This window comes from Cyprinus carpio, chromosome B11 (assembly GCF_018340385.1).
Source record: "Cyprinus carpio isolate SPL01 chromosome B11, ASM1834038v1, whole genome shotgun sequence".
Lineage (NCBI taxonomy): Eukaryota > Metazoa > Chordata > Actinopteri > Cypriniformes > Cyprinidae > Cyprinus > Cyprinus carpio.
Window position 1 is genome coordinate 10785900 of NC_056607.1, and position 13773 is coordinate 10799672.

General features: G+C 36.5%; 1 protein-coding gene across 1 annotated transcript; it reads left to right on the plus strand.

Annotated features, from left to right (window-relative positions):
• Positions 1–62: 62 nt before the first annotated feature.
• On the plus strand, positions 63–12866 carry LOC109098873 (MAP kinase-activated protein kinase 2-like). Its single transcript, XM_042733888.1, has 10 exons — positions 63–828; positions 7251–7390; positions 8332–8396; positions 9262–9341; positions 9489–9615; positions 9758–9833; positions 9951–10075; positions 10817–10902; positions 10990–11070; positions 12154–12866. The coding sequence occupies exons 1-10, from the start codon at positions 532–534 to the stop codon at positions 12307–12309; spliced, it is 1233 nt and encodes a 410-aa protein (XP_042589822.1). The 5' UTR covers positions 63–531; the 3' UTR covers positions 12310–12866.
• Positions 12867–13773: the final 907 nt, after the last annotated feature.

The following is a 13773-nucleotide window of genomic DNA, read 5'->3' on the forward strand; positions in this document are numbered from 1 at the left end:
TAGCGGTTCAGCAGCTCGTGCTTCCGCAACAGACACACTGACCCCATGTGAACGCGCGCGCACACACACACACACACACACAGCGGCAATACAGTCAATGACGGGAACTCCACAGGACAAATCACACTTTCTTTTTCATCTGACACTTTCAGCTGGGACCTTTTCTACTCAACGTGAATATGACTTTTATTATTTGGTAACACTGTTTTCGAATTCATTTTTATGACTTATGGACGAAACCTTAGCCTACAAATTAAGGAATTTTAGTTTTTTGTTCAACTTTATTTATGGTAATCTTCCTGGTGATGTTGAAACAGGCATTTTATTTATATGTATCTGAATATAAGTGGCCTATTGCTGGTAAATGTGCAGTAATTCTGTAAGCGTCAGTCATCACAGGAATTCATCAGCAGTGTATTTTCGGAGCAGCGTCACTCAGTGACAGCGCGCGGATAGTTTATCTGTGGATTTTAAAGGACCCTCTTGAGCCACGTTGAGTATCTAATAGCTTAATTTCGCCTGCATTGAAAAATGCTCCAGAATGGAAAGTCTAAAACGGACAACGCGGACGTGTCCGAGTCCGAGCCAAAGCCTGAAACGCTAAGCGAGAAGACAGATTCGACCGAGAGCGCCGCGTCTCACCCAGAGAACCAGTCCACAGACACCGACTCCACTCGGTTCCCCCTGCCCGTCTATCCCAAGCTGGAAATCAAGCGTCATGCCGTGACCGAGGACTACAAAGTCTCAAGTCAAGTGTTGGGTCTGGGTGTTAACGGCAAAGTGGTGGAGTGCTATAACAAGAAAACCGGACAAAAGTGCGCGCTGAAGGTAAATTACACACATGTTGTAATGGAGATATAATGGGACAGTTGACTCAACTCGTGTAATGCATTTTTCGGCAAATGAACGCTGTTAACCTAATGCAATATAGTGGTTTTGTTTCAGAATCAGTCCTTACACCTCAAAACATTAAGCACAATGTGTAGTTAACAAAAAACATGGACATTAACCTAAAATAGCCTATTAAAATGATGGAACTTTTCACCATATTTTTCACCATTCATCAGATTTTTCAAAATCTACAAAATTGGGAGTCTGGGAGCATGGGAGTAAAATGCAGAAATATCTGGGAATTTTAAAATTGTGAATTGTGAAATCAATTTAAGTGATAGTCCTGAAAGGACATTAAAAATTAGATTTTTATCAGCTTTAAATTTTATTGGCTAGAAAGTGTTTTTGCATTAATCACGAATGACTGAAAAATTCAGGGAAAATCAAGAAGTTTCACTGGTTTTTGAAAACGCTGCAAATAAAATATTTGTTAGATGACAAATATACTTTAAATATAATAAATATAAAGTCTGTGTCAGTATGACAGCTTTGTCAAATCAAGTGAAATTTTCTGATGAACTTGCTGCAGGTGTTGCTTGAGCTACTGGAGTTTTGCTTAATAATCAAGAGTTATTCATTATGTATTCACATCTGATGTCACAGAAAACAGTTAATTTGCTTGTCTTCAGTGTCTCTATGTGTTTGCATGCGTGTCATGGCACCACACCTCATGTAAAGGGTGACTGCCAGAGTGACAAACAGTGTTGAGGTTCCTGGAAACTGAAGGGCCACTAGTTGAAGGGTTACCCAATCTGTCTTGGCTCTTTAAGGAGATGAGGTGTGACACACAGCATTCAGGCAGTGCAATGGAAACATGTCACCCAAGCGCCATTGTGAACAGGGGTTTACTGTCCAGTATAATCCAGCTGAAACAGAGGAACTCTAAATGCACATAAAGAGAAAATTATCATTGTAGTAGTAAAACACTAAAAACTCTAAATAATATATTCAGGTTTAATATTAATATATTAGCCTATATATTACAATTTAATAAATTATTGCTTATTTAAATATTTCTGGGGAAATGTGCCTATAGTCTAATTGGACTTACAGGTCCCAATTATTAAAATATGGACGTGTAAGTGTAGGAAGAAGTTAGACAGGTAAACTACAAAAATGTCAGGTAATGATTCGTCTGCTTATGTTTTTGTGTTGTGAAGCAATAAGAATTTATAAACTTCCCTGTCCACTTGTAGTTTTGTCAGGCCATCTGATTTGGCAAGTCTGGATTGCACCTGTTCTCTCTGTTTTACAACTTAGTGGAAGATATCTAACTAGATTTAAACAGCAGCTGGCCTGAGATACACAATCAGTGTCTCTTGTAATAGGGTCAGGATTTGAATATCACACAGAGCCAATGTGACAACAGACTCACTTACACTCGACTGACACACAGTACCATCCCAAATATCTCTTCAGAGTGATAGAGGCATTGCCTATTATTATGAAAATGGCATGGGAAAATGTAAATGAGGCTCTTTTGATGCTTATTGTGCTACCCTAAATGAATCTCAGTGTGCTGGACCACAGTGAGAATCCAATTGACCTGAGTCATTTAGGAGTAATTTATTGCTCAATATCCTCTTTTATTCTTTTTAATCACAGGGTAAACAGGAATAGGGCAGAGCTGTCCATCTTGGCTGCCTTTTAATTAGGTAGCATGTTGATGGCTAAGTGTAATGAATGTGAGTGTATAGGTGCTGTTTAATCCTCCCTGTTTAGCTGGATAGAAGCCATCCCTTAAATTTCATTTAATTCACTCTTGATTTCCCATATTGAACGGCTGCCAATAAGGAAAAGATATCTTACTGCCTGATCGAACCCATGAGATATATTTATTACCCTGCCATTGGGATCTTACAACGTCTACCCTGCATGTAAAGTCCAGTGCAGTGGTGGTTCTTGATCCCTTGATTGAGTTTAGTTTGTAGCGTGTTGGTGTGTTTTGTAGGACAAAATTCTCTACATAATATATACAGTTAAGTAAGGAATAATTGATTAAATAATTATAATAATAATCAAATCATTTTTAGGACAATTGAATATTGAATTGAACAATTGAATATACTGTGAATAAGGCAAAATCAGAACCTTGTTTCATGTTTAACAGTATTTATTATAATTTAATAAAGCAGCATTGTGGTAAAATGTCAAAGAAAAGATGTGTAAGCCCTGTTCAATGGCCTTTCACTGTTCCCATTGTGCTGTCAGCTACCGTATGCTCGACTGGTTCATATTACAGCCCTGGCACTGCCACTCTCACTGTTCAGTGTTTGAGTTCATCTTTCAGCACTGATTCTACATTCAGGATCCAGCCATTGTTCAGGTCTGAGCCTTTTTCAATCCTGGCATATTTCTGAGTGTGCCGCAAGGTTCATCTAGAAGCCAGCCGCTTGATGTTTCCTAAGCAAGGGGGATGAAATTCATTTCCCCCGAATGGAAAAACAGAGTGTGACAAAGCTGTATGACGAATCTGCAGGAGCTGCCAAGTTGTCTGTAGAAGTTAATTTCTTTAGGAGGCTCAGTTTTATGCTGTAGCAGTTTGCAAGATCTGGGCTATGAATTCAACTCGAACTCTGTCCCATTAGTATTCAGTTATTCTTTTACAAAAGGCCCAATAAAGAAGAGTATAAGATTACATGAGATAAGAATAGTTTTATAAAGCAGACTGCTGAGTAACGCCGTGGTGTCTTTTACAAGAGTCTTATTTTAGACAGATCAGAGTGTCATGTTTCACGTGTTATCATAAAACGTAATTTGGACAAACACAGAAAGTAATATAAACTCTCATGCGTGTCTCTGTTTGACCAAGAACCAAACGTGAGATGGTTATTATTTCGCTGACCTCCAGTAAATCAAGTTGAGCTGCTTCAAATGACAAAACAGACCGCTTCAAACGACAAAACCCCCACAACGTTTCTGGGCTGAAACTGAAATATAGTGGTTTCTAGAAAATGTAATTCCCCACTCGGCTTGTAGGGTTTCTTAAGGAAACTGTGGTCACAGAAACCTTCTGGTTATACTCACTACTATTATAAATTATACACACTAACCGTAACAACAAAAGGCCCTTAACATCTAAATGAATTGATTTTATTTTACTAAAAATATTGAATGCATCGATCTGACCACATTAGGCTACACAAACAAAAGTCATTTTGAAGTATAAATAAGCTAATAAATATAAACGTGTCATTAGATGGTATCTGTAAACAACACACATCCATCTCATTCAAATTAATGACTCACATAAAAGAATATAACCTGTTATTTACTAAATAGAATCCAGTTGGAAGTCTATAGACTCGTCTCACAGTTAACTGAGACTGTTAAATTCTGTGGCTGTAGACTCAGGAAATTAAATGCAGTCATAAAGCTTAAACGGTCAATATAGCCCTCATGCATTCTGCAATCAATCCCTGCAGACGTGCAGATGAACTGCCTGTTGCATTTATTGTCTGTTTATGTTTCTGTGAATTTAGCAAACTGATTACTTTAATGGTACATACAGTTTTGCAATTGTGTACATATTATTACTGGTCTTGATTGAGACCATTGTAGCTTGTTGTGGAACTGAAAAAGCTGGCTCAAAAGTAGATGTGACTCATTTGTAAGCACATGGTCACATCTGCTTTCTCTCATAATGTAAAGTACTGTATATTTTGACATTTCTTAAAGAAAACAAGAGTGGTGCTTGTCTGTGCAAAATCTTCTGCCACAATGCTAGGGTTTTCTTCTCATATGAAAGAAATTAATACTTTTCTTATTTATCAATTTATCAAAGGTGACAATACTTTTAAAAATGTCTTATATATATATATATATATATATATATATATATATATATATATATATATATATATATAAAGAAAACTGCTAATACGTGTTCTTTGTAAGTGAATGTGTTTGTTAGCACCAGACAGCACTCACATTCATAATAGTAGATGCTGTCGCTCCTTTTACAAGATTACCCATAAAGCTTATGCAGCAAAACCAATGCACATGTGATTTATTGTGTGTGTGTGTAATCTGATACTCTGGTGGTATTCTTTCAACCGCAGCTTCTGTTCTGTTATTTTTGTAAAAGGAGTTTCCTAACGTCTGTTTCCCTGTGATTCTACAGCAGTTTTTTTTTGTGGGTGGTTCCTGTATCTCTGAATCAGGACTGAACTATAAAGGTTACTCCAGTCAGTCATTTACAACACTGTCCTTGAAACTCCAGCCCACGGGCATCTCTGTTAAATGACTCAAACTGTCTTTCGGCTGCTGTTAGTCAGAAAGCATACGCAACACGTCTCTTTATTACCCCCACACCCCCACCCCCAACACATATATACACACATTGTGAACTTTTGGTTATCAGCTGCAGAGACAACGTGGGTGGGGGTCAAATCAAATTGAATGCAGTTCACGCCTCTGCAAGTGGTTCAAACAGCTTTTGGGCTTTAATTGATAGAAATTAAAACCAGAAGCTCATTACTAACATGTAAACAACTGCTAAACTTTGTTTTAGTGTGTAGATGGATATACTGTAGCACGTTTCTTTGCTAGTAATTGCTTTTTGTGGTGACATCTGCCTTAACTGCTTCTATTCAAGTCAAAAATAGTTTTATAATTACATCAGTGAGAGTAATAAACACAAAAATTGTAATTAATTCATATTTTAAATTAATTATTTTTTGTCCATACAGTGAAAGTCAATGACTAACTTTCATTTAATCGACAAACACTTTTGAGTATTCTTCAGAATATCTTCTTTCATGTTCCATAGAAGAAACACATAGAGTCAGTAAATGATGACATCATTTTCATTTTTGGGTTCCCCCCAATACTTTAAAGGAATAGTTCTCCCAAAAATGAAAATTACTCACCCTCGGGCCATCCTAGATGTAGATAAGTTTGTTTCTTCATCAGAACAGATTTGGAGAAATGTAGCATTACATCACTTGCTCACAAATGGATCCTCTGCAGTGAATGGGTGCCGTCAGAATGAGAGTCCAAACATCTGAAAAAACATCACAATAATCCATAAGTAATCCAGTCCGTCAGTTAACATCTTGTCAAGTGAAAAGCTGCATGTTTATAAGAAATGTTTAAGAAAACCAATCATAAAGCCATTTTTTGTTTCCAATTGAAAATGTCTTTTATCAATAATATTGCTTTCTCCAGTGAAAAAGTTGTGAAATAGTCCAAAAAAAAAATTGACATGGGACTTTGATGTGGGAGAACAACAGGGAATGGACTTCTTCATTGGATTTAATGAGGATAATGGACTCATATTTTGGCCATAGCAACAGTTTAAAGCTAAAATGCCTTAATGATGAATTTGTTTATTACAAACACACATCTTTTCACTTCACAAGATGTTTATTGATGGACTGGAGTCTACTTGAGGATTATTGTGATGTTTTTATAAGATCTCATTCTGATGGCACCCATTCACTGCAGAGGATCCTTTAGTGAGCAAGTGATGTAATGTTTTTTTAGAGGCTAGTCTTGTTTTTGTGACTGCAGCAGTAAACTATTTATGAAACTACTGCAGTCGTTATCAGTTGATCATAGACATTTTGTTGCCTGAAAAGGACACAAAACACTAAAAAGCCACCAAGAAGTTACACTGGGTGTCACTGCAGTGGCTGCTTTTAGGCCCCAAAAATACACTCTGATGGGATACATGTGCAATGTTAAGGTCTCACACTGTTCCAGTGCACGCCATGTGTTTGATGTCCCACTTAGTAGGATAGAAAGGACTGACACACAGAAAGACCAGTTAAGGACTTTCTGTACTTACTCTGTGTGGTAAATTGCATAATATGAATAGAAATATTCTTTCCTTTTAGATGAAACAAGCTATTGCATAACTGTTCTTCTTTTAATGGGCAGCAAGCGGCTGGAAGGCAGTTGAATTTTATTAAAGGAATGTTCCAGGTTCAAAACAATTTAAGCTTCTTAGACAGCATCTGTGACATGCTGTCAATTGCCACAGGTGAAAAGGCCACAGATGATGTCGACAATTTATTTTTTTAAATGTTCTGTATGCAATTTAGTATTTAGATGAAAAATATATATTTAATACATATAACATTATATTTATTGCATTTAATTTTTACATTTATTTTTCTATTTAATTTTTATTAAAAGTATTCTTTGATAAATAGAAAATTTAAAATAACAGCATTTATTTGAAAAATATTTTTTTTGTTTATTTATGTATTTTTTTTGGTTTGTTTAATGCTTGCTTGATAAAGTATTGATTTCATAAAAAAAAATCTTACTGATCCAAACTTTTGAACAGTAGTGTATAGATTTTTAGAAAATAAAAAAACTGACAGTCTGCATCTTTTTTCTGATTTCTTTAGATTCTGTACGAGTGTCCCAAAGCCCTGAGAGAAGTGGAACTGCACTGGCGAGTATCCGGGGGGCCACATATAGTTCGGATCCTCAGCCTCTATGAAAACATGTATCGTGGGAAAAAGTGTCTTCTCATAATTATGGAATGGTCAGTCCTGTCAGTGGTAAACCATAATTTCCCATCATGCCCCGCTGCCAGAAATAGTACAGCTCTTTAGTCAACATCCTTGACTAGTGACATTTCTTTTTTATAAAGACACAAGAGGAAAAACAGGGTTTTTTTCCTGTATTTTTGCACCCAGTGATACCATGTGATCTTATCTCACAGTCTTGTTCTGAATGAAGGTTTCAGTTCTCTTTTCCACTAGTAGTATCTCAAGGATTTTTTTTATTTTATTCTCATTTGTATGGACTGCATTGTTTTGAGTAACAGCAACCATAAGACTTTAGACACATAAAAATGTGCTGTTTTGAAAATGGCTGATGTTTTTCTTATAGGGTCATATTAAATTGCGTATGCCCTTTGCTAAACAGCCAGTAGACTCAGGGAATGGAACATTCTCATTATAGAGAACATCTTATTAGACAGAAATAGGTGTAGTCCAACATGAGTCATTCATTTTCCAAAAAAGACTACCAGCTTTCACACAGACAACCTCAAAGTTAATAAACATGGCCTAAAAGCCACAAAACTTGAATTTTGATTCCATGCAGTTTAATCAAACGCTGTATTAAGTGGCTGTGATGTGCTTTATCTGGGTGCTTGAGCAGTCTGAGAGCGTCTCATTCACTCTCACTGTGAGAGCAGCACACTTTCATAGTCTGAGATTCACAGAGACAAATGTTCCATCTCTTAATTAGATCTCATTTCCTGTTTCCCTTGTGCTTTTGGGCATTTTGGCAATAATATGATTCACATCATTTCTATAACCATAAAGCCATGTTGTTGTTGTTTTCACATACTAAGCTGGGAAAGGAACTCAGCTTATTGTGATTGTGTATTTGTGCATTGAGCTGTGTAATAAGAAAATGTGTGTGTGTGTGTGTGTGTGTGTTTGTGTGTGTGTGTGTGTGTATTTGTTTTGTCAGTATGGAGGGGGGAGAGCTCTTCAGCAGAATTCAGGTCAGAGGAGACCAGGCCTTCACAGAGCGAGGTGGGTTATCTGTCTTTGTGTTTTCTAGCACACACACACACACACACACAGGAAATCTACCATGCAAAAGTATAAGTATATTGCCACAAACACACGCATATAACCACATTTAGGCCAGCCTAAGCTCTCCTACTGCCCCCTTTTACATGGTGAAAATGAGTATTAATAGTTGGTTGAATATTCAGAGGAAGTTAATTTGCCATGTCATTTCCATTTAGTTGATTACTTTGTTACTTAACAGTAAATATGATGAGAAAGATAATTTCCAATATTTGTTAAGTGGTTGGTTAGTTAACCATAAGTATGGAGAGGAAGTTAATGTCCTATGCAGTTTCCCTTTAGTTGTTTAATTTGTTAGTTAACAACATAACACAGGATCATTTCCAATATATTTCCCATGTTAAGTTAGTTATTTAATTTTCCATGCAATATCAATAGTTAATTTCCCATGTAATATCAAATAATTTATTAGTTAGCAATAAATGTGACGAGGAGGATAATTCTCTGTATACTTTCTGTTAGTTAGGAAGTTTATTAATTAACTATAAATATGGTTATAGTTATGATGAGGTTATTTCCCCATATAATTTCCATTGGTTAGTTAGTAAGTTTGTTAGTTACGATAGGATTATGGTTATGATTTTGATTTTTATAAGTAGGGGTGTAACGGTTTAAGTTTCTCACTGTTCGGTACATATTGTGGTTTTGGACAGAAACACAAACAAAAGAAATAGAAACAAAAACACATTTTTTGAGGGAGGAACTGAATAGTAAAAAAAAATGGAAGTTCGCTGGTATACTTATAATCATGAAATGACATCAGAGACAGCAGTCACACTGTATTCCCTCTGTTCTGTACCTGCAGAGGCCTCTGAGATCATGAGAGACATCGGCACAGCCATCCAATATCTGCACAACATGAACATTGCACACAGAGACATCAAGGTAACAAATGATTGTTACTAGTACTACCATCAGAAGGAGAGTAACATTATATTCAAGTCAGAAATTCAGGAAACTGGGATATTGAATTAAGATTCTATTTTTGTGTCACTGTTGACAATATTTTGAGCATCTCTATGCCTTCCTCAGCCGGAGAACCTGCTTTACAATAGTAAAGAAGACACTGGAGTTCTCAAACTAACAGACTTTGGCTTTGCTAAAGAGACTTCACTGCATAACCCATTACAGACGCCTTGCTACACGCCGTATTATGTAGGTCAGTAAGATGAATGTCACACTTATCATGAGAGGAACCTCTTAACAGAGACTGAGTTCTGTTTGTATATGTAGTGTAAATATAGGATAACACTCGGTATGTTAATGCAAACTTGTGTTGTTTTTTTTACTTATGTCTCTAGCACCAGAGGTTTTAGGTCCTGAAAAATACGACAAATCATGTGATATGTGGTCTTTGGGTGTGATCATGTACATCCTGTGAGTATAACGACTCTGCCTGGTGTTACCTTAAGTATAACAGCTTATTTGTAAAAGCTGTGAAGTACATCATTTTAAACTAGTTGAAACTGCTTTGTTCCTCTTTATGTTTCTTGAGTTGTGTGGATTCCCACCGTTCTACTCCAACACAGGACAGGCTATTTCACCGGGAATGAAGCGGCGCATTCGCATGGGCCAGTACGAGTTTCCTAAACCGGAGTGGGCTGAAGTATCTGAGGAGGGTGAGATGCATTTTATGTTCATTCTGCACCCAGTCAAACATCATGTTGCCTGTTTACCACCAGAGGGCAGTGTTGCTTTGCTTTTGCTCGTTATGTCTCCATGACTACGCATAATCATTTGGACCTGTTTTATGTATGCATGGTTATTTATAATTCCAGTTTGCAATATTTCAATGCAAAGTGAGCTCTCTTTGGTCTTTCTATTGCCCTTTTTCAGTTATTTTATTGTATATAATTCATTTAGCATTAGAAACCATATATTCCTGCAATTAGAAATATATATTGAATATTGAGTAATATAACAATGATTAGTATTGTTGCAGGTTTATATATAATTTATATATAAATTGTATTTAATTACATATATAATTAGATTATGTCTAATTATATCTTTTTGTATTTGTTACAGCAAGAGGGAACAATCCTAAATTGGATTTTCTAGAATGTTTTATGAAACATTGATTTTTATGAAACATACAGAGTGGTATAGACTGTGTTTGGAGTATGTTGCAAATATCAGTAAATATTCTGAATTTTCAAATATTCTGTCTGTGTTTGTAAATCCACTTTGGGTTTTACTTCTGTTCACACTGGTGCCACGATTCACTATCTAGATCAGTATTTCTCAAAAATTTTTGTACCTCACAACCATGTCTGTAATGCTCAAAACACTGGTCTCGATTATGAGGACCTAAAACAGTAACATTCCTCTTACGGATATATAATATTCTTCTCCTCCAGCAAAACAGTTGATTAACCAGCTATTGAAAACCGACCCCAATGAAAGAATGACCATTGAAAAATTCATGAACCATCCCTGGATCAATGTGAGTATTTCAGCTGATTGAATGTGTTTCTTTAGATGTATGTTTTTCTGTATATACAAGGATCCAACACTGAGATGTTTCTTTTAGCAATCCATGGTGGTTCCCCAAACGCCTCTCCACACCACACGAGTGCTGACAGAAGACAGCGAGATGTGGGACGAGGTCAAGGTGAGCACAGACTGCTCTGCCCAATCAGATAATTACACTACCTGTCTACAATAATGGAAAAATACCATTTAGGGGGCTTTTTCCATTGGTATGGGGTTTTTTTTATTTTTTTTATGTAATATCTGACACTGAAGAATGGTAACAATATTTTCTTTAAAACCACCTGAATCCTCAAGGGGGAGCCACACAGCAGAATAAAAACAACTCAACTCAGTTCATTTTCATTTCATTTCAAGTAACCTTAGTGGCAATGTATATATCATCATATATGTATGTAATTTAACAGATATATTGAATATATATGAATAAAATAAAACAGTGTTATTTAATAGTTGTATCATTGATATAATATTACAGGTTTTGTTAATATATATTTTTAATGGAATTTTATTTTTAGATTTTCTCTTTAAACAGAGACCGAGTTCTGTTTGTATATGTAGTGTAAATAGAATAACACTTGGTATACTAATGCAAACTAATGTGTTTTTTTTATTTATTTATGCAATATATATGAATAAAATAATAAAACAGTGTTATTTAATAGTAGTGTTATGGAGAAAGTGACAGAGGCGTTCAGATCCATCTGCAGAGCTTTATTTCACAACGTGGTTATAAAACAGGCAAGGGTCAGACCCTGGCAAACAGGCCATTCATGGGCAAGACAAAAGAGTAGTCCAGTAAACAGGCATGTTCGATCTCTCAATGTCCAAACAGGGTCATCCAAAGGGGTAATCCAAAACACAGGCAACAGTTCAGGTGAGGGTCAAACAGAGTCCAAATAGAGCTGAGCAAGAGAATAATCCAAAGACAGGCAAGATGAAAACACGACTAGACTAAACGGGCGAAACTTGACAGGACTATAATAGCAGGACTGGCTCCATACAGTAGCTATTGCTAAGCAGAGATAAACACTAACAATACTCGGCCCAGAAGAGCATGTGAATGGGTGTTATATAGTCTGTGTGATTGGTGGCAGGTGTGAATGTAATGAGTGAAATGAAACATGGGAAAGTAAAATAAGATGCATATATAAATAACTTTATACTTTATACTATGTGCATTTTTTTGTCTCTTGGTTTGTAGGAAGAGTTAACCAGTGCATTGGCCACCATGCGTGTAGATTACGAGCAGGTGAAGATTAAGGACTTGGATGCCTCCAGTAACCCCTTGCTGAACAAGAGACGCAAGAAAGCAGCGACAGGGGAGAAGAGTGGAGGAAGCGGATGCAGTAGCCAATGAAGGACTGGAGATGAAGAACAGACAGATCAATGACACGAAGGAAAGTGCAAGATCAGATTAAAGGAGTCAAGAGCAAGAATGGAAGCACAGGGAAATAGATGGGCTCTCCATAGAAGAACAGAGGATGGATGGATCAAGGGAAAAGGCAAGAACAGGAGACAATTTTGTTGATAAACAAGAAAAATTAGACGGTATGCACATGTATACAGAGGAAGTCCTTGTTTCTACCACCAGCAGTGAAGAAGACTTTAAAAAGCTGCTTTGAAATCCTTCAGCAGTATGTGAGTGTTCATTGATATCTTTTTTTTGTGTACTGATCTATTACTTGATACGCACTATTCGCACTATGTATGTGTTATGTTATGTATGTGTATTTGTATACGATGTGTTTCTGTGTGTCTCATCAGTCCTATCATGCAGTTCACTCCAGTATTAGTTCACCCAAAAAATGACAATTTGCGGAAAATCTACTCACCCTCGGGCCATCCAAGATGTAGATGAGTTTGTTTCTTCATCGGGACAGATTTGGAGAAATGTAGCATTTCATCACTTGCTCACCAATGGATCCTCTGCAGCGAATGGGTGCCATCAGAATGAGAGTCCAAACATCTGATAAAAACATCACAATAACCCACATGACTCCAGTCCATCAATTAACATCCTGTCAAGTGAAAAGCTGCATGTTTGTAAGAAACAAATCCATGATTAAGAAGTTTTTAAACTGATCTGCATCTTGGAATGTTTGAGAGTGACTAAATTGTGAGCAAATTGTAATTTTTTGGGTGAACTAATACTTTAATTTGTCAGTGTTTGGGCTTTTGTTATTAGCCCTTTTGATTGCAAATAAAAATGTTAAATACATATTCAGAGGAATTGAGTGTCTGTACTGGAAGTATTTCACAATATTCCTTGTACTGCGAGATATGAAGCTTTTTGGTGCAGTGAGTCACTCCCTGAACCTGAACATCAGCATAAGTAACTAAAAAGCTGACCTCTACAGGTTATTTTCTACAGGCTTCATTCCTTAGTGGAGCAGTCAGTTCTAGAGAAGTTGACATCCACATACTTGATCTCTCCTTCCACCATCTCTGACATTCAGCTGTTTATTTTTTAGCTGCCAGAATGTGCATTAACCAGAGATAATTACCAATTCAGCTCATTATTATGATGAAATACTAGGATTTCCCACAGGCACTTACATGTTTTGCTTACTACAAAGCTGAGTAGATTCTGAGAAGGAATTTTTTCCCGTTTTAACTTTTTAAAAATGTTTTATTGCGGACCTTTGACAGAAATTGCATCACTTCAAAGAAGCCTGGGCTAAATACTCTGCTTTCTTTGTGGTCAGGCACTGCATATGGTTTATAAATAGCACTTATCATACACATTAGTCTTGCTGATAGCGTGCCACTTTCTAGTGAACATATTTAGATGACCACTTAACTATGGAGGTAAATCAGTAGC